The sequence below is a fragment of the Melopsittacus undulatus genome, chromosome 1 (assembly GCF_012275295.1).
Source record: "Melopsittacus undulatus isolate bMelUnd1 chromosome 1, bMelUnd1.mat.Z, whole genome shotgun sequence".
Lineage (NCBI taxonomy): Eukaryota > Metazoa > Chordata > Aves > Psittaciformes > Psittaculidae > Melopsittacus > Melopsittacus undulatus.
In genome coordinates this window covers 137391772-137416492 of record NC_047527.1, presented here as the reverse complement: position 1 = coordinate 137416492, position 24721 = coordinate 137391772, and the positions used below count along the sequence as shown (strand labels likewise).

General features: G+C 39.0%; 1 protein-coding gene across 1 annotated transcript; it reads right to left on the bottom strand.

Annotated features, from left to right (window-relative positions):
• Nucleotides 1-4419: 4419 nt before the first annotated feature.
• DAZL (deleted in azoospermia like) lies at nt 4420-19857 on the bottom strand. The gene is made up of 11 exons (XM_005144466.2): nt 19714-19857; nt 15802-15936; nt 15503-15594; nt 14036-14087; nt 11982-12048; nt 11547-11680; nt 9318-9395; nt 8428-8478; nt 6046-6150; nt 5231-5329; nt 4420-4473 (listed from the first exon to the last, which is right to left on the bottom strand). Exons 1-11 carry the CDS (start codon nt 19855-19857, stop codon nt 4420-4422), a joined length of 1011 nt encoding a protein of 336 aa, XP_005144523.2.
• Between the last annotated feature and the right edge of the window lie 4864 nt (nt 19858-24721).

Below are 24721 nucleotides of genomic sequence, written 5' to 3'. Positions count from 1 at the left end.
AGGCTAAGGAGAATCTCCATCCCTTACTGGATTGGGGGGGGAACTTAGTGACAAAGAATGAAGAAAAGGCTGAGGTAATATCTTATTTGTGTCAGTCTTAAATTAATATACAGCGAGTATAGTGAAACACCGGCACAGGCTCCCCAGTCATGTACATGCCCCATCCTTGGAAACATTCAAGATGAGGTTGGATGGGCAACCTGATCTACTTGAAAACGTCCCTACTCACCACAGGGAGGTTGGGACTGGACAGACTTTAAAGGTCCATTCCAACCCAAACTATGATTTTACAGTTCTAAGCACCAATTTTTTCCCAGGGGAAAAACAGGAACAACATCCATTAATTGGTGGTTCTAACCCTAAATTGTTCCAGGAAAGCTTTACAAGAAGCTTAAGAATTCCTGTAACACCTATTCATAGTGTACCATGTGAATCAGCACAAGGGGAAAAAACCCCAACATTTGGGGGGGGGGGGGGGGGGTGCAGAAGGGTGTAACACAACTCAGCAAAATAGTATTCCTCTAAATTTAGAGCAGAAAGCATATAAAGGTCAAGGCCAGACTTCTCTTGAATGGGGTAGGGGGAAAGGAGAACAGCCTCCCTGATAGAGTTAAAGAAATATACTGAAATTCAAACACCTAAGTTACAGAAGAACTCATAGGTACAGGTTAGCAGCTAAAAGCTTAACTACAAACAGCCCAAGTAGAGCAGGAGTTTTGCAGACCTATAGGTAGAAGTGTCTTACAAGCACTTTCACTGTTCCAGAAATATACTGACTGTAGCACCTTCACTGGGCTATGTATTCAGAGGCTGAGAGATTTTACAGTTTTAATTATGCTGCTAGTCCTAAAACAATTACTGTACAGCTTAAAATCATTCCCAATTTTCAACTCAAGACACTGTATTTTACAGTAACATTAAATCTAAGGATTTAATGAGGACAGGTTTTACTAGAGCCTCCCAATCCTAAGCTTAAAGAATGAATCACCCTTTTTCATATTTGTCTTAAGCACCAAATACACTGAAGTTCACACTACTGAGGGGGAAAAGAAAAACAAACCAAAAAAAAGACAAAAAACCCTCCAAATTTGGTCACAGGAGCTAAAGCCAAACAGACACTGGGGCAACGCAAAGGCCTTTTAAACTCAGCTGGTGCTTTTTTTCTTAGTAAAAGTTAGTGAATTTAGAGGAGAAATGTAGTATGAAGTTATATGAGACTGCAAGCTAGTTAGGCTTTTTCTTGAGATGCACAATTCATCTGAAGCCCCAATACTCTTTACAGATTTTTTGTTTTCCCCTCCCTTGGCTACTTAGAAAGTGGCAAACATTAAACCTTTTAAATTATACAACACTGATCCTAAAATACCAGTCTACCAAGCCATTCCTGCAAGTGAAATAACTGTATACTGGGTTAGAGGACTTGAAAAACAATTTGTTCCGTTAAGGCATGCAAAAAAAAACCCTGGGGAAGGCAAGGAAGGGAAAATCTTTTGTTTCTTTGTAGCATATTTAAGGAACAGATCACTTCCATGTAGAACAGAATTTAGTATCTTGGTTTAGCACACAAATACCTAGAAGGAAAAAAAAATGTACTTCCATTTTGACAGGGAACTACTATCTGTGTCAGTCATTCTAATGGAGATCCAAGATCATCTGGCTAGCTGTCTCATTCAAAGAATAACTGTCAGGTGGCAAAGCCTGTAAATAAACAGTATGAAAAGGCCACAGCACAAAGCAGCCCATTTGGGACACTTCAGATACGAGCTATAAAAGAATCAAGTGTCATAGCTCTGTAATACCAAGTATATGCAAACACTCTATTTTTCTATCTTGTCTAAATAATTGTTTAACAAAAAGCTGTATTAGTATTGAAAGAAGACTCGCATCATTTGGGGTCTCACACAATGTACATATTCTGCACAAGCAAAGGCAGATCCACAAGAACTCAGTACTGCCTACTAGTTCAGTTAACATGGTCCACTTGATTTGGTAATAGAAGAGATACATATTTGTAAGAAGCGCCAACTGTGCACCTATTTTACAAAAGCCTTCAGCTACAGCAGTATTAAACAGATGTTTTGACTTTCTGAATGCAACACAAAAGAGATTTACCTACTGTTTTTGTGTTATGCTTATAGGGTACTTCATAAGAACATTAAAAATTCATGCTCTCAGTTATAACTTTACTTTTACTGGCATATACCACAAAATGTACAATTCCCAGATGGAAATAAAGAGATAGGTTTCCTATGGGTGAGAAATGGCTAACAAAACCAGCACAACATGATCTAATGGAAGAGAAAATAAATGGTACTTGTAAGGCCTAGGCTATGCATTTCAGTGTGATAAGCCATCTCAGCATGCTTGTAAGAACAGTTCATACCTAGCAGCACCATTTGAAACATACTGAACAATCACTCACCAGATGGTCCTTCAGGTAACAGTCAAATAAACATAAAATTTGCAGTCTATGTAGCTATCTTCTGTTTTATTCTTTCTTTGGTTGTTGAGACTCTTCAATGAACACCACACAGGTACTTTGTTTTCTTATAGCTACAGCATAAAGCCTCAAACACATCCTAAGGCAATCAAGCCAACTAGAACATTAAAACAAAAGGAAATGTGCACTTGCAAAGAAACAATTAGCTTCATCAATAAACTGAGACATCACAGCTTTAAACAGCCTGAGTAGGCTGGTTTAGGTACTTGGGAGTTACAAACGAAAGGGTCCTGAAGAGTCAGCAAACTCCAGATTTGTTCTTAAAACAAAAATACCAAGTTTAGCTGCTTAACTGTAGAATTTAAATATAATCAAGCTACTATCTTTAAAACTGTAGTCTTGAGAAAACTATGGCAATTTGGTATTATGGGAACACTTAATGCTATCTTCAGTGACATGGAACAGAGCAAATGTTAACAGCTTTGCTTTTTCAGGTCAGGTATGCTATTAGAACATCAGTATAATTCTTCATAAAGCAGCTCTAAAATATATCATCACTTCTACTCCCACCCCTTTCTTCATTAAGGAAATTTCATCCATCCAGAACACTCCTGAGAAGCAGTTCTCAGATATTTTTCAAACTGTAGCCATATTCCCCTCACATGTCCAGGTCTGTAGCAATGTTCCCTTGTGTGCATTTCACTAGCATCTACTTCTGGGGAAGTCTTTTCCTAGCCATTACTACACTTCCAGAAATTTGAAGCTGAACATGCAGTCCTGTTCAAGCTCATGCATACATCCTCAATCAGAGACACTTAATTCCCTTCTTAAGTCTCCCCTTTAGTGAGATTGAGGTGCTGGAGTACAAAGAGAGAAACAGGCTAGGGCCCAACATACAGACTAAATACAGTTGTCAGTTCTACTTTCAAAACTGCAGCTACAAACTATACAAAATGAAGTTTGTTACTATGAATGTGTAGTATACTCCAGTTCTCATATAGGGTAACAGATCCCCAATAGCTTCAACAAGTCTTTATTATACTACATGTCTTTCTCAAGGTAGCTTAAAATTGGCTCAAGCATTGCATCAGCACATCACCAGAAGTTTCAGAAGCAAAGTAAAAATTTATTTTTATTGTTTCAAAATACACAACTAAAATCTACATAATTATTAAAAGTCTTACAGATATTCTTTGATTAACAGTTTGCATCACATAAAGGCATATTTTAAAGGCGGCATTTTCTCACAATTTTAACATGCAGGTATTGTTAAAATTTGTTAAGTAAAAAAGCATACTCTACTGAGTAGCCCACAGAGCTAATTACATACTTGCATCTTAAGTTAGAGGAATTTTAGGATTCTCCTAATTACTCTCCCAAAACTAGTATTGATGGTCAAGACTGCAGGTACATAAACTGTCATTAATGAACATAACCACATTGATTAGGTAGTCTAAGACAACCAGGACTTAAAGGGCTTCAGCTGAGTTACAACTTGACATCTTCCACTTCACTGATTAAGAGCTCAGTTTTAAAATACAACCTCTTGGGCAATTAACTACTTCCATTTTTGAAGTGCAAGAGATAACCAATCAGGGTTAGTCACTTAACTGCGGTTTAACACAAAATAGGTGTAACATGCAAACTGTATCTTAGAACTCAAACGAAAATCCACATGCAAACAAACCAAGATTGTTTTTCCAATATAAACTCTTTAACATGCCAGTTAGTTATCAGGGGAAGCATGCAAACAATTAATAAAACATGGAAGTTTGTCAACTCTTACAACTTTAAACTTCAAACTACTCAAGTAAAGCCAACTGTATTGAAACAGGCAGAGCACAAACTTCAACTTGAAGCAACCTTCTGAAAAACATCATACTACATTGCTAAACTGAACTGTAGTAACATCAAATCAATGAATTTAGATACTTTAAAGCTTTTGTTGATCAAACATTTTCACATTCTGCCTTCATTGATCAAATACTTTTGATTACTGCTCTTCCTTTTCTGAAGTGATGCGTCTTCCTCTCCTGGAATAAGACAGGAGAAAAGACAGGAAAAAATTTCTAGGTAATAACCACAATAAAGCAAACTAAAGTTTCAGAAGTATCTGAATACCGTCTGTACTCTATTCACCACCACTCCCTCTAAAACTAGCAAATAAACAGTTTCTGTATTCCTGTTTCAGGGTACATGTCTGGGAAGTTCATGTCTGCCCTTTAAAACAAAGGATGCAAAGTCTTAAATATAAGATTAGTAAACAGGAATACCAGCAGGAGTATAATCAGAAGCTGCAATTCTACAAAGACTGAACACATAGCAAGAATGTGATGACCAGCTACCAACCTGCACTACAGTTCGTTGGTTACAGCATAGATGTTATACTTTGTAAGGAGAGCTACAACACACAGTGGATACTTAACTGGTGTACAGACTTATCAAGGCTCAAACTCATCATCTAACTAAACTAGGGAATAACCCACCGCCCCTTCAGCAATTTGTCACTGAGAAATTATTACCCAGCCTTATACTATTAAGTATCAATAGGTTGCCTGTTCAGCATTTTATGTAGTCTTTATTAAACCCACCAAATCCAACTTCAGCATGAGTCTCCAGCATTAAGTAGCTGAGAGCCAAACCCACATATCACAGAGCACATACAAGAAAAAAAAACCCAAAAACAACAACATTCTATATGTGCATCCCTTCATCTTCATGGTGTACTGTAGGTGAGCAAGTTAAAGGTAAGCTGTGTTTTAGGGATTTAATTTTGCTTTCACTACGTACCTTAGGGTAGTCTTCTTGAGACACAACAGTGCTCCTCAGACGGTTCTCAGGATTAAACAGACAGGATACTACTGTTTGTATGCTCCTGTCCACAGACTTCTGAAATACAGTTATAGGTGTTATCTACAACCATACTGATTTTCTTAGCCCAATAGTAGCAACACATGCATGTCACAGAGTTTACTTTGCATTCAGGATTCCTCAATTGCCTTATATTTGCTGAGCTCTTATTTATCCACTTTTAATCCTGGTAACTTCATTATCACCCTTAGATTTTACAAAACATTTCTAACCAGTGACAAGCCAGTTTAGTTGTGGAGTAGGCAAACAGCTGAAAAATGAGATCTCCATTATAATTCAGAGCCAACTGTCAGCCAAACTGGGTCACCTTCCCAAAAAAGTGAAGGGTGTTACCAAAAATGTTACCAATTCAGGTATTTGAAGCTTAAAACAAATCTGCATAAGATAGCAGGCAGTGCTACCTAACCTACATTTTAGTACCTGCAATTCCCCCATAATTCTCAGAAGATTAAGCATAATCACTTAAAAATATTATTGTACTTAATGAAGTCAAACACATTTTATAGAGGCTTCAGCAATACAGGCAAGCAGCAGCAGTCAAGGAAATTTGAGGCTTCTGAAATTGTACTCGGAAATCAGATACAGCAGATGGAGCAAATGGCTAAAGCAGCAACTATAACCTTAATTTCTAGGATACTGGTCAGAGTCCTTCTTCACCAAGCCACACAATGCTCACATGCAGATTTCTGTGAACAGGATTTATTGCAAAACAGAGGTTTCAAGAAAGCACTTACCTTTTGTGGACTATTACTAGACAACTGTGTGGGTTCTGGAACAGGACATTCTGTCTGTCTAAATTCTGGATCCTCAGTGCAGTGGTAGCTTACTGAAGTATAAACCTGTAGAGTTTAAATATTGCAGTGTTTCAGTAACACTGGGAAAACATGCACAGTTGTGTTGTTACTAGCCCTCACTTACCCATAAGCTACACCAACCTTGTGAAACTGTTAGAAGTGTGAAGGTAAGTGGGGGAAATACTGTATGTTGCTTTAAGAAAATTCTACTTCCTTCCAAAAAGGATATATTCTAATAGCTGTCTCCACTGTAACCACTCAACAGTTAGCTCCTCAACCTGCTTCCATATGTTTTTTTGTCAAGCATAATGAGTAATGAAGGTGTTCACCAAGAATGAGACAACCAGCAGTAACTTCAAGAGATTAAAGGACTAAATTCAAACAAAAGGGGAAGCAAAGCATCATCTACCATTGCCCTTCCAAGAAGCTGCTTTGCTCTATACAGATCCTTTCCTGTTTGAAGTTTCCTCCATGCCAATAGTTAAAAAAGTAAGAAGACCTAGAAAACCACAAGTCATTTTATTTTTTTAGATATTCCCTGCCTCCTTCTGCCAACAGGGCAGTGTTACAATCTGCAACCAACTGCAGAGTTAAGTTACAATAACCAAGAGGTTGATAAAGCATCTACTCTTACGAAAATATCCTTCCAGATGCTTCCAAAGAGGACTGGCAGCTTTTACAGCTAATTTCAGTGGGCACTCAATGGCAGGGTTAAGCACCCTCAGTTTCCAGGAGCCAAACTCCCCATCCCACCTCCATCCCCAAAGTAACCAGATTCACCCACACGTGACAGTAGTTTTCAGTTTCTTGCAACATTAAAAATGATGTTATTTGCAATTATACAAAGCAAACACCAGGTGTACCACCTGACATTCCCAAAAGCACTTCAACACCAAAACTGCAATCTCAAACTGATGATAATGGGAGATAGAGTATTAACAGGTTATTCCTTTCTGGGCACCACGCCTAACTTTCAGCAGAAGAGGCATCGTATCTGACTTCATCACAACTGGGGCATTTCACTTATGAATGGAAACTGATTAGCCACTGAATAGGTATGTATAAAGCAGCAGACCAAGAGATGAAGTTTCCCATCTCATTATAAGCCAGCCCTCTCAAGTCCGCATGAAGAATGGTACTTAAAAGATGCTTAACAGTTCTAAAACAGTTGTCTGCTCATATAATAAAGCTTAAAACATTCAATGAAAACCATCATGCACACCCACTCTAAATACTCTTCAGCTGCTGTTATCTAATTGTGTTTTACTGCTGCTGTATCATATCCATGGATGTTATTCAACACAAATTATTTCAAGCCAACAAGTTCATCAGTATTTCAATGACTTCTGAACCCTTCTGAGTATTTCTGCTCCCAGTAAAGCAAAGGTAGGTCTCATTAGTAAGAGACTTTCCGTGAAAAGAAAAAGGCTGCATCTCTGATGAGAAGCTGAAAGCAAATATTAGTAGACATGATTGGCAGTCAGCAGGAATATTCTAATATGATCAGAGACAAAATTGCCAAATGCATGCAGGCAGCAATACAGATGCATAAAGTTCTATTTTTCTTCATTTCCTCCCCCCATTTACCTTACACATTCTACAGACATCTGCTGGAAATTAGCCTGAAAGAATGCTGTTCAGAAGAAAATTAAGTATTACAGCTTTTAAACACTTAATAGAAACTGTACTCAATAAATACAGGATTATACACAGAACACCCCAAGATGCAAGTTTAAGTTCCAACACTTATAAAGAAATACACGATATTTGTTTCCTCTTGTGAATATGCGTAGAGTCACACAAAGCAAGTAATTTTTAGAAGCTATCAGCACTATTTACAGCCTGCAGCAGCCTGGGAAGTAATTTTAAAAGCTGTTGAAAAGAGCCAAAAACTACCAGTATTTGCAAAGCAGAGTATTTTGAGGCTTTTTAAAAAAATTTGGAACAGTAAGCAGTAATATTATACAGATCTTTAAGTCAGACTTGTGCATTGGGTCACCATTTATTTTTCCTTCAACCTTTCATGAAAAACCAATCCTGTTCATGTTGAAATTCCAGAATCCTGTGACCAGAACATATGGAGTAACACCATAAAACAGGTAGTTCTGTTCTGCCAAGCAGCTCCTAAAAGAGCACCATTCAGTAGGAAGCCCTGAACAGCTACCTACTCTGTCAGCAGCTACAGATTTGTATAGACCAGATTGCATATAGCTCCAACCAACAAACAACAGTGATTTTTATTGTTATTTAAAGTACAAATCTGTCAAACCAGTGAACTAAATAAAAAGACAAAGTTCCAAAAGTTTAACACTGTAGACTTACCGGAGGCGTAACATAGTTTCTTTGCTCCCCAGCAAGCCATTGTGGTTGAACCTTAAAAAAAATTGGACAAAACCCAGCCTTTATAAATTTGGTTCCAATACAAGCAAGTAGCTGCTCTTTAAGAGCATCATTTATAACAATTCATGTCTGAATTTTTCACTGAACAGTAGTTTATAGTCTATCCAGCAAGACAGCTTTTTCACATGTACCCCATGTAGTGCTTAACATAAGGGTCACCCTTACCAAAGATTCAAGTATCACCTTCCTCTTCAGATTCTAAGGTGTTTGGGTTTTCTTAAGATTTCTGAACTTCAGAAAAATAGGGGAAATCACAGCAGCCACACTGAAAACATCTCACTCCTCTAGTTAATTCCAGTTACTAAACTATTTATGATTTAGCCTCAGTGAGAGGACTTTGAAACACATTTCACTTACAAGTTCAAAAATCATTGTCAGGTAAGTGCCTTCCAAGACCTTTTTAGAGCTCAAGAGCACATGCCCTCTAAATACATCCCACATTTTTATAGACTGGTAAGACTGTGTTTGTTTTATGTAACATCAACTAGCTGTACCATAGCATGCAAAGCCCCTTCCCATTAGAAGTATTACTGATCCCTGTACTTTTTGCTGATTTGGAAGTTGATTTGAGTATTTCAGAGAAATTAAAAAAAAAAGCAAGTATCAAACTGAAGAGCATGCTAAGTTATTCAACAGTTTTCACTGCATTAGAACAAAAATATCACCAGTTTTGTTTTCACCTGTGAAGCAGGAGCTGAAAGGAAAAAGAATTCCCAGAAACAGAAAAGTCTGACTCCAGTTAACACAGTTTATTCCAATCAAGTTTTGCCAAGTATCAAGAGCCTTTCTGGTGCTACTAAAGAATTACATACCTGGTAGTTGTAGGCTGGCTGATAACCTATAGGAACTTGCTGCTGTATCAATACAGCTGGTGAGCAGTATGGGTATGTCTGCAAATGAAGTTCAGGGTTTTTTAAAAAGAAAAATTTTGAAGCAAGACAGGAGTCAAAACACATTTTTCAACAGTCACATTGTTATTTCAATCCCCATTTCACACTAGCTTCATTATTTCAAAGCAACCCTTACAGATTTCCAGTGGGGCTTCAGCACTTCAGGCACTAAAAATCTCTAGGATGTAGGATTGTAAATAGATATCTAAAAATCCCACACCTGGTCATAGCTGATCTTTTAAGTCATTTCAGAAGTACAACTTATCCCAGCCCAACTACCATGAAATAATGGACTACAGCCTGAAGATAAGTTTCTTGGAGCCAAAGCAAGCCAAGTATTACAATTCAGACGATTTCCCAGCATTTCTTCACCACAAGTATTCTGACACAATGTTAACCTGGAACCTTGCCAACCTTATGAAGTTTAACCATGACAAGTGCAAGGTCCTACACCTGGGTTGGAGCAATCCCAGGCACAACTACAGGTTGAGCAAAGAAATTCAGAGCAGCCCTGCAGAGGACTTAGGGGTGTTGGTCGATGACAAAACGAACATGAGCTGGCTTCAGTGTGTGCTCGCAGCCCAGAAAGCCAATCGCATCCCGAGCTGCATCAAAAGGACCGTGACCAGCAGGTCAAAGGAGGTTATCCTGCCCCTCTAGTCTGCTCTCATGAGACCTCACCTGGAGTATTGTGTGCAGTTCAACATAAAAAGGACATGGAACTGTTGGAACAAGTCCAGAGGAGGCCACAAGGATGATCAGGGGACTGGAGCACCTCCCATATGAAGACAGGCTGAGAAAGTTGGGGCTGTTCAGCCTGGAGAAGGCTGCGTGGCGACCTCATAGCAGCCTTCCAGTATCTGAAGGGGGCCTACAGGGATGCTGGGGAAGAACTACTCATTAGGGACTGTAGTGACAGGACAAGGGGTGATGGGTTAAGACTTAAACAGGGGAGGTTTAGATTGGATATAAGGAAGAAATTCTTTCCTGTTAGGGTGGTGAGGTACTGGAATGGGTTGCCCAGGAAGGTTGTGAATGCTCCATCCCTGGTGGTGTTCAAAGCCAGGTTGGACAGAGCTTTGGGTGATATTGGTTTAGTGTGAGGTGTCCCTGCCCATGGCAGGGTTGGAACTAGATGATCTCAAGGTCCTTTCCAACCCTTACTATTCTATGATTTTATGATTCTTCTCCGCTTCTTTAGAGTTAAACATACATTCCAGTGTTAAAACAATTAGTTCCTTTTATACTATTTCACTCTCTCACTAAACCTGAGAAGAACTAGCAAGAGTACTATCAATATCTCTACCTTGGAAAAAGAAGTATTTCTGCAAGTCATTCCTGTTTGCTCATTCATTTACTTAATGAAAATATACAAAAGAGAATCAGCCTCCAGTTAATACCGCCACCCTGTTGTATTGCCATCTGATAGTGTTAACATAGAAAGATGCCATAATCTGTAAAGCCTCCTCCTTTGCAGTACAGGGCTCATAACAGGACCAGAAGTACTCTGCCTACATCTCAGTAAGAATACTTATCTGAAACATCAGTAAATGACATCCTGTAGACATACTGTACTAGTCACAGCTGTTAAAGAGTAGATGCCACAACTGTTCTTAAACACAAGAGCAGTTCAGAAATATGAATTTGTTCAGGTAGGAGGAAACAAAGTACTACAGGCAGCTTCTGGTTCCATACTTTTTTTTTAAAAAAAAAAAAAAAAAAGCTTTTAGGTTCTGTGGTTTAATCTGAGCCAGGGCAGCAGTACATTAAATGTTCTGATGCATCCAATTTGTGAAATGCATCTGTGACACGTAGCCATTTATATAGTTACATTATATAAAGTGCTACCTATTATATAATTAAACATTATATAATTAACATTTGCTCCACCTTCAACAGCTTTCACATTCTCAAAATAGAAAGTACCTCCACCTTTTGGTTTCTAAAGGCATGACATCACTGAGTAAGTTTTTCAAGGTTACTGGCATTCTCTTAAAATGGTTTGATTTTGGGCACTGCTTATTGCGGAAGGTAGTAAGAAAGCAAGAGGGAAGATGAGATTGAAGTCTTGATACATATTCCTGAAGTTGTATGTGCTTTCACCTTCAAAACCAATTATGATTCAAAAATCAGTGTCATGAACAGCATTACCTGAACATACTGGGTTACTGGGCTCATTACAGCTGGAGGCTGCATGTATGTCTCTGTATTTTGATTTGCCCATACATTATGGAACTGTGGCACAGGAGGATTGAAGACTAATGGTCTGGGATGCACATAAGAACCTTTTTTTAAAGCAAAGAAAAATAAAGTATTAGAACATCTTAACATGTATTTCATTACTAATCTGAACTCAAAACTGCAAAAAAAACACATGCGTTTTGACTCTTAAATTTAACACAACATTAACTATATTGTGTACTGCTAGCAACCTGAGTTTATTTTCAAAACTGTACATCACACAAGTAGCAAGGTCACAAAATTCAGAACTGATCAGAAAAAAAGTAAATGCAAGGGTGTTAATGTAGAATTAAGAGAAACTAATATATGCATGTCATATCAACAAATTTGTGCATGTATACTTACATAAGTTTTGGTGCTTTCTAATCGCTGGCCCCAGTTTCAGCTTTTTGCCATGGAAGCTTATTTGCGACTGAAAGACAGGTTATTTCATAAGCTGGGGTATCAGCGAGACAAGCTGTTTGCTTGATTTTAAAAGACTCTACCCTGCTTCTACACCACAAGTATCACCAACTGGTATAGAGATTCAACACCCTGCATTCTCATCTACTTCAAGAACTTATGCTCTTTATCTTAAATTTCCTATAATGCTCTCAGCAAACTGTTTGCCTATGCACCAACTCTCCAAACCTATTATGCATCACTTGCCTTTGCAGTAGTATCCAAATGCCTGTTAGTTACAAAACCAGAAGGCTGACAGTCACACACAGATTTTACATTAATATCATCACTGAGGCAAGAATTGTCGAGTAACCACAGTCTGGGTTCCCTTGAAACCCTACACTTGAGTGCTATTGCAAACTGAATCAGACCCAAATCAGAAGAGAAGTACTTTCAGGTTGCACGAAGCTACAGAGCTAGGCAGATCAACATAGACATCTAGAGTGGTTTTACCCATGCAGCTCTATCTTGTTCAGTTACAGAGAACACTGGGATCACTCAGTACAGGTAACGCCCAAAATGAAGCAGAGATCACCTCACTGCACATGACTCAAGTTCCAAAATGCAGATGTTCATTCTTTTCCTTTTTCCATCCTCTCCAAAAATCAACCTCTTCATAAGATTGCTATCTGGACATGCTTCTTCTCAAGAAGTAATGTGTACTGCCTGTACACCCAAAATTTGTGCTGAAAAGCAAATTTGCCACATACCTCTTGGTCTTTCAAGACTTCTGGCATACACACATCAATACTGTATTAAGAGACACATACTAAGGGCTTTCAGCTTTGAAGAGATGTACACATAAAATCAGCAATGCACATGGCTCAAGTGACAGCACTACTTGAGAGGCTTCTAGAGATTGCCTTAGAGCAGGCATTCCACACTGATCTAGTACAGTAAAAAGGATTCTCTAGCAAGTCTGTAGCTCATTACAGCAGTATTTTCATCAGCATCCCATGAGAGTTAAGGAATAGGAAGCTTTTGAAGTGCTTTGGTGACAACCAAAAATCTCCTGCTGGAGCTTCACTGCTTTCCACTTCATTCAAACATGCTCTTCACCCTTAAAGGGCTAGACAGCAGGTAAATACATCTAAACATACCAGGGAAAACTAAATTTGTGCCTGGATTTGTCTTTCTGATCTACTTCACTATCTGAGAGCTTCAGAAACATATGAGACTGTTTAACCTCTAAAGAGCTGGGAGTTTCTGATGCAGAGTTCAGAGAGAGAAATACACGTTTCCCTCTTTCTCCTGAAACTAAGTGCAGCAACGATGAAAACAGTAAGCTTTCAGTGTGTTATGTAACCTGCTGAAAGCCACCAGAACTGAATAGCAGATTTGATCATAAGTACCGAGAATTAAAATTTCTGATAGTGAACTCGTAAGACCAGAAGGGCTACAACAGTTCTACCCCTTATCTCCTGTGTGAACTACAGGAAAACAGTATGAAACGTGAACAGTTACATCTTGTAGTCAAGGAGGCTTAACACACACTTGCACTCCAGATAGCATCCAAATGCACAAATAATTCAAATACTTCAGCTGCTGAGATGCAAGTAAAACACACTAACACTATCCTTCTGTTACCTGAATTCCCAATAATGCTGATAGGTCTATGTATCTGCCATAAGCACATGGGCTCTATGACAATGATACAATGCAGAAAGTAAGCAGCTAAACCACATACATGAAGCTTTCAAGCACATAAATGAATTACTAGAAATACAATTACATGAGACATTCAAGCATACTAATGCTAAAACTAATCTGGTTTCTTATTTAAGTAAACTTACAAAGATTCTACCACCAGTAGAGATTTTAGCAAGTTCACTTTTGAGGCAGCCCTGTGCTTCCCTCATCTTACTTGACCCTACAGAGTACATTAACTTGGTTTCCCCTGAACATGTCTCCAGTCCTCAAGTATCAGCTTCTTCAGATAATTTAGACAAAGAGCTTACTTCTACTATTTTCTGAACATCCACGTTGTCCAGGAAAGATACAAATCCATACCTGAAAGGAAAGACAGGCTATTCAATAATGAGATTTTGATTTGTTTGTTAGCCAAATTATTTTGAACAAGAACTGTTAACAGCATACATGCCAGGTGCATCATATTGCATGCCAAAAGCATCAAGTAGGACATAATTTTATAATTCATCATAAAAATCTATTTACTGCTAGCTAGCAGCATATACTACTGGGCCAGATGAAAAGAACCGATTGCAGATTCTAGAATAGTATGAAATAGAAACAAGGGCTGCTCTTCCAGCTACTCAAAATGAGCACTACAGTTGCTACTGCTAACTCAAAGTAGGAAAACCCTTTCAGTTTTGAATTATCAAGTTTTATATTTACTACAGAGATTTGGATGAAAGCAAACTTTACAGAACAGTGACATCAGCAGGGAAAGTAATCCCCAATTGTGTTTTTCAACTTATTTCACTGCCCCCCCAGTTTATCTGATCTAGAAAATGAAGGTAATTTCAGAACATTGTATTAACAGTTGTGTGAATTAATGAAGTATGCCAACACATTTTCAATAGTCAGAACACACACTGGCTAAGTGCATATCAGAATTAAGACTAGGAAGGTGTATAAGAAAGTAATTTCCAGCTTGTGCATTACCATGTATGCCCAAAGGAAAAAAAAGGGACTTTTTACAGTCTGTTCACAGAAATCATAGTTTGAAAAAAAAAAAAAAAAAAAAAAAACAGGGCTGGAACTTCCAGAGGTTGAAGCCTCCTTCTCAAAGCAGAAATAACTTCAAACTGGGAAAGCTTCCCCAGAACTCAACAGCTATGGCCCTGCACAGTGTTTCACCACAGACAAATCAGAATATTTTTATGTTTTGTTGTTTTGGGGGTTGTTTTGTTTTTTTTTACACATATATTCATATATATATATTCAATGGGCATTTTGCATGGTTTAACTGTTTACACAAGTTTCACTCTTCACCCAACTGAGTTTGGTTGTTTTCTCCAACTTATTCCAAAGTGTCAGAACAGTGCAGTGCCACTGCCCTGAATAAGCCATCTAGCCCTGAATAAGCCATCTACCCCTCCTCTTAACTATCCTGAAATCTCTCCAGATTGTTGCTAAGTACTCTAGCCATCAGAAAAATCTACAAGAACTGCCTGCATAAGCATCACAAAGTTTTCAGCTTTGTTTCCATTGGTTAAGTGACAATGAGACTTTTCCCTAAGCAGACTGAAGTCAGAAAAATCAGACTATTCTTTGTAAAAATGACACAGATTTATGAGCTACAGATTTACACATTTCTGTGTTAATTCACCACAACAGAAAACTGCAGCCAGTGTTAAGGCTTAAGCCTGTCAGGGGTGTCGCTAAGTAGTTGCTCATATCTATGGCAGAATTAGGTCCACATAGGCAGCTACTTAAAACAACTATACTCATGTTCTACTCACCCTTTGGAAACACCAGTTCTGTCAGTGATTACTTTCACCTCTTTCACAGCACCGTATCGTTCAAAGTAATTCCGAATTTCTGCTTCATTCATCTAAAAGAAACAGAATCTTAAACATCTTCAAACACATTCAACTGCTCAGAACAGAGCCAGTACAAATTTTTAAACCCATCTTCTACTAACTCAAAGAACTACAGTTACCCAACTGCTCCAAAGCTCTTTCATGATGCTGCAGTATCTTAATTCCCACCTCACTTAAGTGCCCTATACCTTAAATCTTAAGCAAATAAAAGTAAATACCCTTATATCAATTCCACCAACAAATACTGTGTTTGGCATGATCTTCCCTTCTGGCAAAATATATCCATGACTGGTTGTTGAGAAACGGGTATTGTCCTCTGAGGCACCTCCACACTGGGCCTCCATGTTTGCAGACTGAAAAATTTAAACAGAAATATGTATTTCAGTCAAATAATTACAGTACACTTTAAGATACTAGTATGCCTTCATCTTCCTATAGATATAGCATGAGACAATAGATTTCTATAGCACCTTTCAAATTTCTTTAAGTAAGTACTTGTTGCAAATGGACATTTAATTGCAAAAAAAGCTTCAGTAATTATTCGAAGGAGCTTTAAAAATTTCAGTCTAGACCTAACTTAGGCTACCTTAAGTAGCCCTGTCTGACTATATAAAGCTTCATGATCAGTGTTGCTACTACCAGACAAAGTGACAATGTTAAAATCATTTCAGAACTTTATCAAATTCCTCTCAGATGTAAGCAAGGAATTAACTTCTTTAAGATACAAACTACTGTGTAAATTATTCAATAGAATAAATTTCATCATCTTCCTGGTCAAAAGCTTTAAATCCTTAAGATATTCTTAAGCTTACAAACAGCCTTAGAACACAAGTAACAGGGTTAAACTACAAGTTATCTGTAAGAAGAGCAATCAGACCTTGATGGGATATTCACACTCATTTTCTCAGGGGACAGGAAAAAAAAAAAAAAGGCAGTTTAACTGCAGCAGGAATATGACTGACTACTGTTTCCAAGTAGTCTACACCAAAGCAGGATCTTCTACATGCAGTACATGTGAAGAAAAACTGCAAAGAATATTATGCTAGAGAAACTACAGTCACAACACCCTTTGCACAGCCAGACTTCAGATGCACTCCCATTTGGTCCTGAAGTATTTTGTCACAACCTCTGAGTTTTGGATTCCTTCACCGCAGAGAAGATCAAATACTCACTAATCAGACAGTAAATTCAGTATTTTGTTCAGATGAACTACTGATGCTAGATATGTTCCATACACTGCATGAGGTCTGAAGTGTTTTACAATGGTATTCACAAGAATTAAAATACAACATAAGCACCACAGGCACTACAAACTCAAACCCATCATCTTACACAATCTTGAATAAATATTTCTAGCTATGCGCCATGATTTGCCTGGCAAGCACATAAACAACTGACCAATGTTACTCATACTTCTATATCAATGAGCTTTTCCTTACAATTCAGCAACCTATCACTACTTCAGATACTGCGACTTTGATTCATAGTCAAAGTTATCTTGTATTTTGAAGCCTAGGAATTTGCAATAAGTAGCATCCAATTTTTCTATGCAAGAATTTTAAGTTTAATGCACATTTAAACACAGCTGAGTGACAAGTTCTCATTCAAACTAGACATCCAGTAAGGGAATGAGAAAATTGCAAGAACCAAATTATTTGCCCAGCAACTGCACAAACCCAGAACTAAAACTCAGCCCTCCAAATGTGATTTCAGTGACTGAACCAAATTAACAACACACCATTAACAGAAGCCAGAGAGGGTTTGCCTACCACTTCTCCTGCATCTCCTCTGTGCAACTTCTAACACCTGTCAGTTCAAATTAAGCCGGGTTAACAAAAACTGGCAGGAAGATTGACATAGTGCATAGTTTTTCACCCTATTAATATTCTACTACTGTAGAGAATTGAATCAGCTTACTAGGCTATCACAAGCACCAGATCAATAGATGCAGAAGAGTAAACAGAGATGGAGGAGGCACAGCCTCTTCTGAGAAGCACTAAGCCATCAATTCAGTTCAAAACTATTTCATAAAGCTATACCTTAAAATCTGCTTCCATCACAACAGATATTGTCACCAACACTCAATTTATTCATTGAGTATGCTTCCTACTGCAAATTCTCAACAAGTTAAAATTCAATCCTCTCCCCTTTATCCTCCAAGAACTCCCTCTACCCTGCAGTGAACTTGGAGACCCCAACCTCCACTCTTCCACAGTAATAGAGATTGTATAATAGAACATTACTGCTTTAAGCAGAAAAAGGGTAGTTCTCCCCCTTCTCTCCTGTTGCTCAAAAGCTCTTTACATCACTGTGCAAGGAAATCAATTCCACATTTCACAGGAGAAACATTTTGTAGTACTTTTCAGACATATCCACTTCTGATCCAAGCACATTCTGTAGTTACATAAACACTGAACTAGCATAAGAACAAAACAGCAAAAAAGCAGCAAGAAATGAGAAGATCCCTTCTTTGGCTGCACCCCCTACCTAAAGGGCATCTGAACTGAAACCTGAGACTCCGAGGCCTCAGCAATCTTAAGCTGACCTAACTGCTAGCTTCTACTTCTTTCTTGCTGCATTTGTTTCAGTGAACCTGACTAAGAGAAAAGCATTCGCCCTCCTCTGTGAATTCTCTCCAGCCTAGAACAGGAGACAGCGCACAGCTGAGGCACCCCGCAAGTGCCAGAACTACCACAAGCGGTGAAGCATACAGATACTGCTGATACGCAAGTCATAGGTGACCTTGGAAGCACAGCATTTCCCACACCAGTCCTGTAGAACATAGTTTTCAATGAAAATACACTTATTTAATGCTTTTACACATTAAATATCTGAAAGAAAAACAGACTACTTAAGCATTCTAGTGAATTCGTCAACATAGTATGTTTTAAGATCTGTTAATACGTGTGCCTTAGAACTCAAAAAAAGTTACTGAAAAATGCACAGTGGTGTAAGACTCATAATACAACGAAAGTAAACAATCTCCTTCCAAAGTTACTTTCCACGTCTGCAATACTACAGTGCAAAACTTTGGATTGGTGAAAGTACTGTCCCATCTAAAACCAAGTTAATTTACCAGCACATGTAGTTATTTTACTACACAGCATTATGTAAATGATTATACTTCTATTTGCAACATGGGCAAAGAACTCGCCCTGCTGCTGAGCCACAATCCAAAGCCTAAGCCACTTAAAAGTTTTCAAAATCTGGAAAATCCTTCAACTGATGAATTTTGCTACCTCGAAATTACAGCACCAGCTTAAGTGACCCAACCCTTCAAAAAAAGCACTAAATGGGGTTGATTTGCCTTATCCATCTCACAATCACATTTCTACATGTCAGGAAACATAGGGCTTCAGTTATCCAGCTTTTTGCAGTTAACAGGGAGGCAGAAGAAGGGGGGTGTTCCCCACTTTTCCCTCATAACAAGGTAAATTTAAACGGTTTGCTCTTTGCTGTTATCCAGCATTAACTTGATGCCAGGAAAGTGAATTAACCTCTTCATCACAGTTGTTATGAGACTAGTTAGACTTATGCACATTAACAAAACAAGGCAGTAAAGGATTATCCTTTGTGCCAGGTGGTTACCCACCTCGGTAGTTACCCAAGTGGGTTACAAACATCAATCAGCCTCACGCACATCTAGGAGAGGAAAACCTTCACTTTCAGCCACACAAGTCCTGGATTTCGCAGGCTTCTCCCCGCCTTTCCCTTTGTTAAAAAACAAGTATTAAACATTCTGGTTTGTTTTCCCGCTTAAGTAAGTCCCGCTCTGCAACCTCTATGTGAGCGGAGCAGTTACCATGACAGCACACTCCCTACAGGAGAACATGGCTCCCGCGACAGGGAGAACGTCTGCCCACCGGGCAGCAGGTGGAGCCATCAGTCAAGTACTGCAACTGGCGCCAGTACCTACGACCTGTGAGGCTTAAAGCAGAATTTGGGTTTCTTTAATACCCTTTTACGGTGCTATCGAAGAGCCTGCGTTACAGTCGCAAATTCTATTTTTTTAAATAAAATCCCGAGGATGAAACAGCAATTCCTCTGCTCAACCAACAACGTGCGGGTTCAGGCAGTAGCTCCCCCTCAACACACGGAGTCCGCGCTGCGCGAAGCCAGGTAAAAAATACCCAGCAAAACCAGCAAAACACAAAAACACCAGCGGGGAAGCTCAGGCAAGCACGTCCGGGGCCGGCGGGGCTGCTGCTTCCCTCCTTCCGCAGCGCAGACATCACCGGTCTCACGTCCTGCGGGCTTCGCACCTCGCCTACCATTCCCGAACGAGGCGCGCAAAGGGGGTTTCAGGCTCAAGGATGTGGGGGAGATGACAAAAGGGGAGGTGCCCCTATGGGAACAAAGGACGGTGTTGAAAAGCCCCCGACGTCCACGGCAAGGGTTGCAGCCTGCCCCTCCCGAGAAGCTGGGGACAGGGGGATAGACTCGCAGCCACAACGCCTGCATAGCCCCGGCCCGCCGGGACAGGTGAAGGAGCGCCCGGTTAGTCTGCAGAGCGGAAGGAGCCCGACAGTGGAGCACGGCGCCATGTGGCAGCTTCACCACAAAATGGCCACTCACGGTGTGAAGTACCTCCTGCCTCGAAGTCCTCACAAGAGCTGCAAGCTAGGACGCTTTCCCACACACAAACCTCAGGCTTTTTAGTTCAGTATTTCTTCCCTGACTTTTAATTCCTCAATTCCTCTTAAAAACTTTTAAGCTATAAAAAGTTACAGCAACCCTGAAGAAGCTCCGGCACACCCCTCACTGCGTTAGGAAATGATACTCCTATAGGCAACCCCACTCCTCACCCTAAGAACAAGTGAAAGAAAATAATGCGCCACTTTCCTATCCACTCACGGCATAAAGTCCCGAGCAGCCACTACAGCCCCTCGCAAAGAGCAGCCCTACAGTTCGGCGTTCAGGTGAGCCCTCTTTACCCACTTCCCACCATACCCACTACAGCTCCCCTTTCGTTCTTCCTCCACTCACCATCATCCACGGAAGCTGATGTAAAGCCCACACACTTAAAAACAAACGAGGCCTTCGAAACAAAAACACCAAATAAAAAGAGAGAAAAATTAACACTGAACAGTCCCCCTTTTTTTGTCTTTTTTTTTTCCCCCTCTTTCCCTCCCCAAGGTCGAGGAAAGCAGCTTCTCCTTGTTCCCCCTCCGCACCTTAAGTAGCTCCGAGTGCGAAGGGGCGGGGAAAAGCCACACCCGCTCACAGCCGCCCCGGCGCGGCCTAAGGGGCAAGCCGGGGGATGGCCCCCTCCTACCCTGGAGTGAGCGGTCTCTGGCTGTGTTTTAGGAGGGAGCGTGCAGACAAAGGGTATTAGGGTGTTGCGGGTTTTCTTTCTGGTAGGTAGGACTATTCTGGTTTTATTGATAAGCAGGAAGTTACTGTTGAGTGAGAGTAGTGGTAGCGCATTCTTGTTGTTTTGAGCTAGTAGTTACTTAGGTTTGTTGAGGTTTGGGAGGTGCATTGTTGAAGAGGAAGAGGCTTTCACTGGCTTTGAGACAAAAGCTGAAGCTTTTTCATGAATATCTTCATGGACCCTTACTGTCTCTACTGAAAACCAGCCTGCTCTGCTCACTTCCCAAGACCTTTCTAGAAGGAAGCCTTTCCGGCAGCCCGTCTGATGTTACAGTAATAGCATGCTTTTCATGAGTTTTGGAAATGAGTTTTAAATGGTTATTTGCCGCTGGTGTCGAGTGTTTAGAACATACACTGATTTTAGACCATTTCAGGGAGAGGTGAAATGTATATGTTAAATGTCTAACCAAAATAAACCTAGCCACTGATGGGATAGCTTAATGAGGATTTTTGTTTATGTGGGGCTAATGGCAAAGGCATAAGAATTAGACTTGTTTAGAATGAAAAATGGAATTGCAAACCTAAACTGATAAACTGAAATGTAAGCTATTTTTTTCCTATGACATAGTTGTTCTTCTAACGCATAATTTTTTTAGGTGTTTTAACTTTTTCAGATGCTGATTATAATAATCGAGAGTAGATTGTACCTAACATTTACTTCAATAAAATTGGTTCATATTTATCCTTAAGAGTGGCACTAGGTTAGTGCCACTGTTAAAGTGCAAAAAGAGTAATTTTTCTTCTACTCTTGAAACTAAGACTAGTCTTCACAGTCCAAAGGCGAGCAGAAGCTAGATTGTGGATGGCTTGTGTGGTTTGCCTTATTTATTCCTCCCTTGGCCCTAACTAGAAGATTTCTGAAGCATCTCCTGTTTGCTATCAGCTGAAAGATAACTGACCTGGAAATTGTACTACAAATCGTGTTCTAAGAAAAAGAATTCTTTACCTTTTATCATGGAAATTGTGAGTATCATTCTCTTTTAGCAAAACTAGTGTGATTCCAATGCAAAAGCAGAGTGGTGTAGTTGCTATAAAAAAAAAAAAACCAAAACCAATCCTTACCAAGGCATTATTGATTCTAATTTTGAGATGCTATCCTGAGCTTCTGTGGACTGGCTTTGTGTCAGGATGTCTCCCATTTTTCCTTAACTCGGTATTAGCTTCTAAAATTGGAGAACATCTGTTGCTTAAAGGAGAGAAGCATTTATTTTTTTCTGCTCCCAATACACGAATCTCAAAAGGGGTGGAGTAGGAAATTGTCTTGGTTTGTTTTATTGATATTGCTACTGGAAGGGTTGTTGCTGAATAGCTTTATCAAATGCACTAAGTAACAGAATAAGAAACAAATTTTATGTTTTGCTATGCTGTACAGTACTTTCTACTTAATACACATTTAAAATACTTAGTATCTTAGACAAATTGTCTCCTGGAATCTTATGATTTCAAGTAATCTATGAGCTATGACCAGTTATTGTTACGTTTCAGTGTTACCATAAAGATGTGTGGCTTTTTGTGTTTAGGTTGTTTGCTTGCTTGTTTTTTTGTTTGGGTTTTGTAATGAGAGTAACTGATAAATGAATACAGTTCAGGGAGTACCCCAAATAGGAGCTAGGGGCTGCGGTGGGTGAGGATTCTACAAAAAAAATCTGATGAAAAATTATTATAAATAACGCTGCCTACATTTTACAATTTAATAACCAGAGGTACATACTTTAAATACCAGGTTAGATTTAGGCTTCCTAGAGGTAGATCTAAAACTGGAGAGCAAGAGTGTCATATAGCATTTGAATTATAATAGCATTTCTTGGAACTCTTCTGCAATTTTGGGACCTTTTCTTGAGAATCATGTTGAGCCTTTCTGTAAGGAAATTACGTGAACATGAAAAGAAGGATGTAAAAGAGATACTCAAAACAATAGAAGGTTCCACTTTTTAGACAGCTAGACAAGCTTACTTATGAAAAAGGTACTGAGTTACCAAATAGGGCTTGAATGTCTGTTTTCTGAATTGCTGCTTCATACTGAAGAGAGAATGCCACATACATTTTACAGCAGCCAGCTTTAAAGGATCATGCTGTATTTAGTTAATTTTTGGACATTTCCTTTACGGCTGTTTGCGTTCAGCTACTTATTTAAGCGGATGTACCATAATATTGTGATGAGCATCAGTATTTAAAAATGAAAATCAAAATCACATGCTGTTATCATTCACATTGAAATCCTAGTAGAGTTTTCATTGGCTTCAGTAAACAAAGTGGAATCTGTGTTCTTATTGGCATAGTAAAATCCTTTGAAATGTGGTAGATCATATGCTGACTGATTTTTTTTAATTTTTTCCCTAACTCTGTAAAAAGTAATGGAACACAACTTATTTTTAAAAGACACAGTGAGTAGCTGCATGTAGAAAATTTCAATTATGTTTTTTATCCTTGATTTGGATGAAAACCAGGCTATTATTTTGAGCATTACTCCATGTAGTTAATTTTCAAAAATCGAGTTCCTTTGGGAGCTTATTTTTCTAGAAACTGCATTATTTTAGAACACATCAGTTAGTCTGATAATAAATTTAACTCAATATAATATGCAAGCAACAATTTAGTGAAAATTTCACACGTAAACTATACATACTTGAGCTATCCATGATCTAAGCTGGGACAGTGCTAAAGTGTTGTATGATACTGTTCTATGGTCAAGGTAGTATTTAACACTATCAATTCATTGTGATTAAGATTCAGGCATTTGAATTCTGATTATTTCATTACATTTTAACATGAATAATTTTAGCACTGTAGGAAAGCTGATAAATGCTTTAGTGTGTATTACAGCTTGTGGCATGACTGGAAGATTTTAATACATTGTACAGACAAGTAATATTTTTCATCTAAACATTTTACAATAATTAAATTCTTGTAAATTAAAATTGTGAATGAGACAAGTGCATAAGAACATACAAAAATGGCTATATGTGATTCATGTCAAAAGTGCCTCCAGTTCAGTATCTTTGTTCATGATAACCAGCAGAACTGCTCAGGGAAAGGATGTGAAGACAGGACAGGTGTTGGAGTGGTTTCTCTTGCTTTTATTTTCTCCTTATGTTTGACAATCTCAAAAGCGTTTCTTGAGTCTCCTTCATTATTGCATTTGATAATACTTGATGCTTTTTCCAGTAAATTTCTTTAGTCACTTTTTGAACTCCATTTATACTTAAGCCTGTACAGTAGAGTTTGGCACTGTAGGCATTGTTTGGAAAGAGTACTTGTTTGATTAAGCTTGTCTCCTGATAGTTTAACTAGAGCCATCTCATTCATTACTTAACAGCAATAACAGCAAACGTTCGTCCTTTTGTCATTCGACATTTTGATGCCATTTATGGTTTTACAGGCTCTTGTCATAGCTCCCTTTCAGTTGTCTTAGATTTCAGACTGAAGAGTCTGACCTGGGTTCCCTCTTTCCTCCTCAGGTCAGCAGCTTTCAGAATGTGTGAGCCGCCAGCTGCCTTGGCTTGCTCAGCCTCTTGCAGGGCAGCAGCTCCTTTCTTTGTTTAAACTGATTTGCCATCCTGTGTCGCTAACTCCTGTGCTACAGCACAGCCTCAGCGACAGCAGGCCACAATCAGCACGGAGTTTACTAGATATTTCATGCCTAAGGCATCATGCTGCATTCCAAACAGAAATCCAGAGTGCTGTTGCCTGAATGTGATGAAACCACTGATACAGCTGAAGTTTGGAAGCTGGTATCTCTAGGTCTTTTCCTTAAAACGTGTTTCC

Bases quoted from the DNA above. Each gene is read 5' to 3' on its own strand.
- DAZL (XM_005144466.2), bottom strand. From the start codon at position 19,857: ATGGTAGGCGAGGTGCGAAGCCCGCAGGACGTGAGACCGGTGATGTCT. The intron at 14,088-15,502 runs GTGAGTAGAACA...CTTTCCTTTCAG, and splicing joins AGAACTGGTGTTTCCAAAGG to GTATGGATTTGTATCTTTCC. The intron at 4,474-5,230 runs GTACGTAGTGAA...GTCTTATTCCAG, and splicing joins CTCAAGAAGACTACCCTAAG to GAGAGGAAGACGCATCACTT.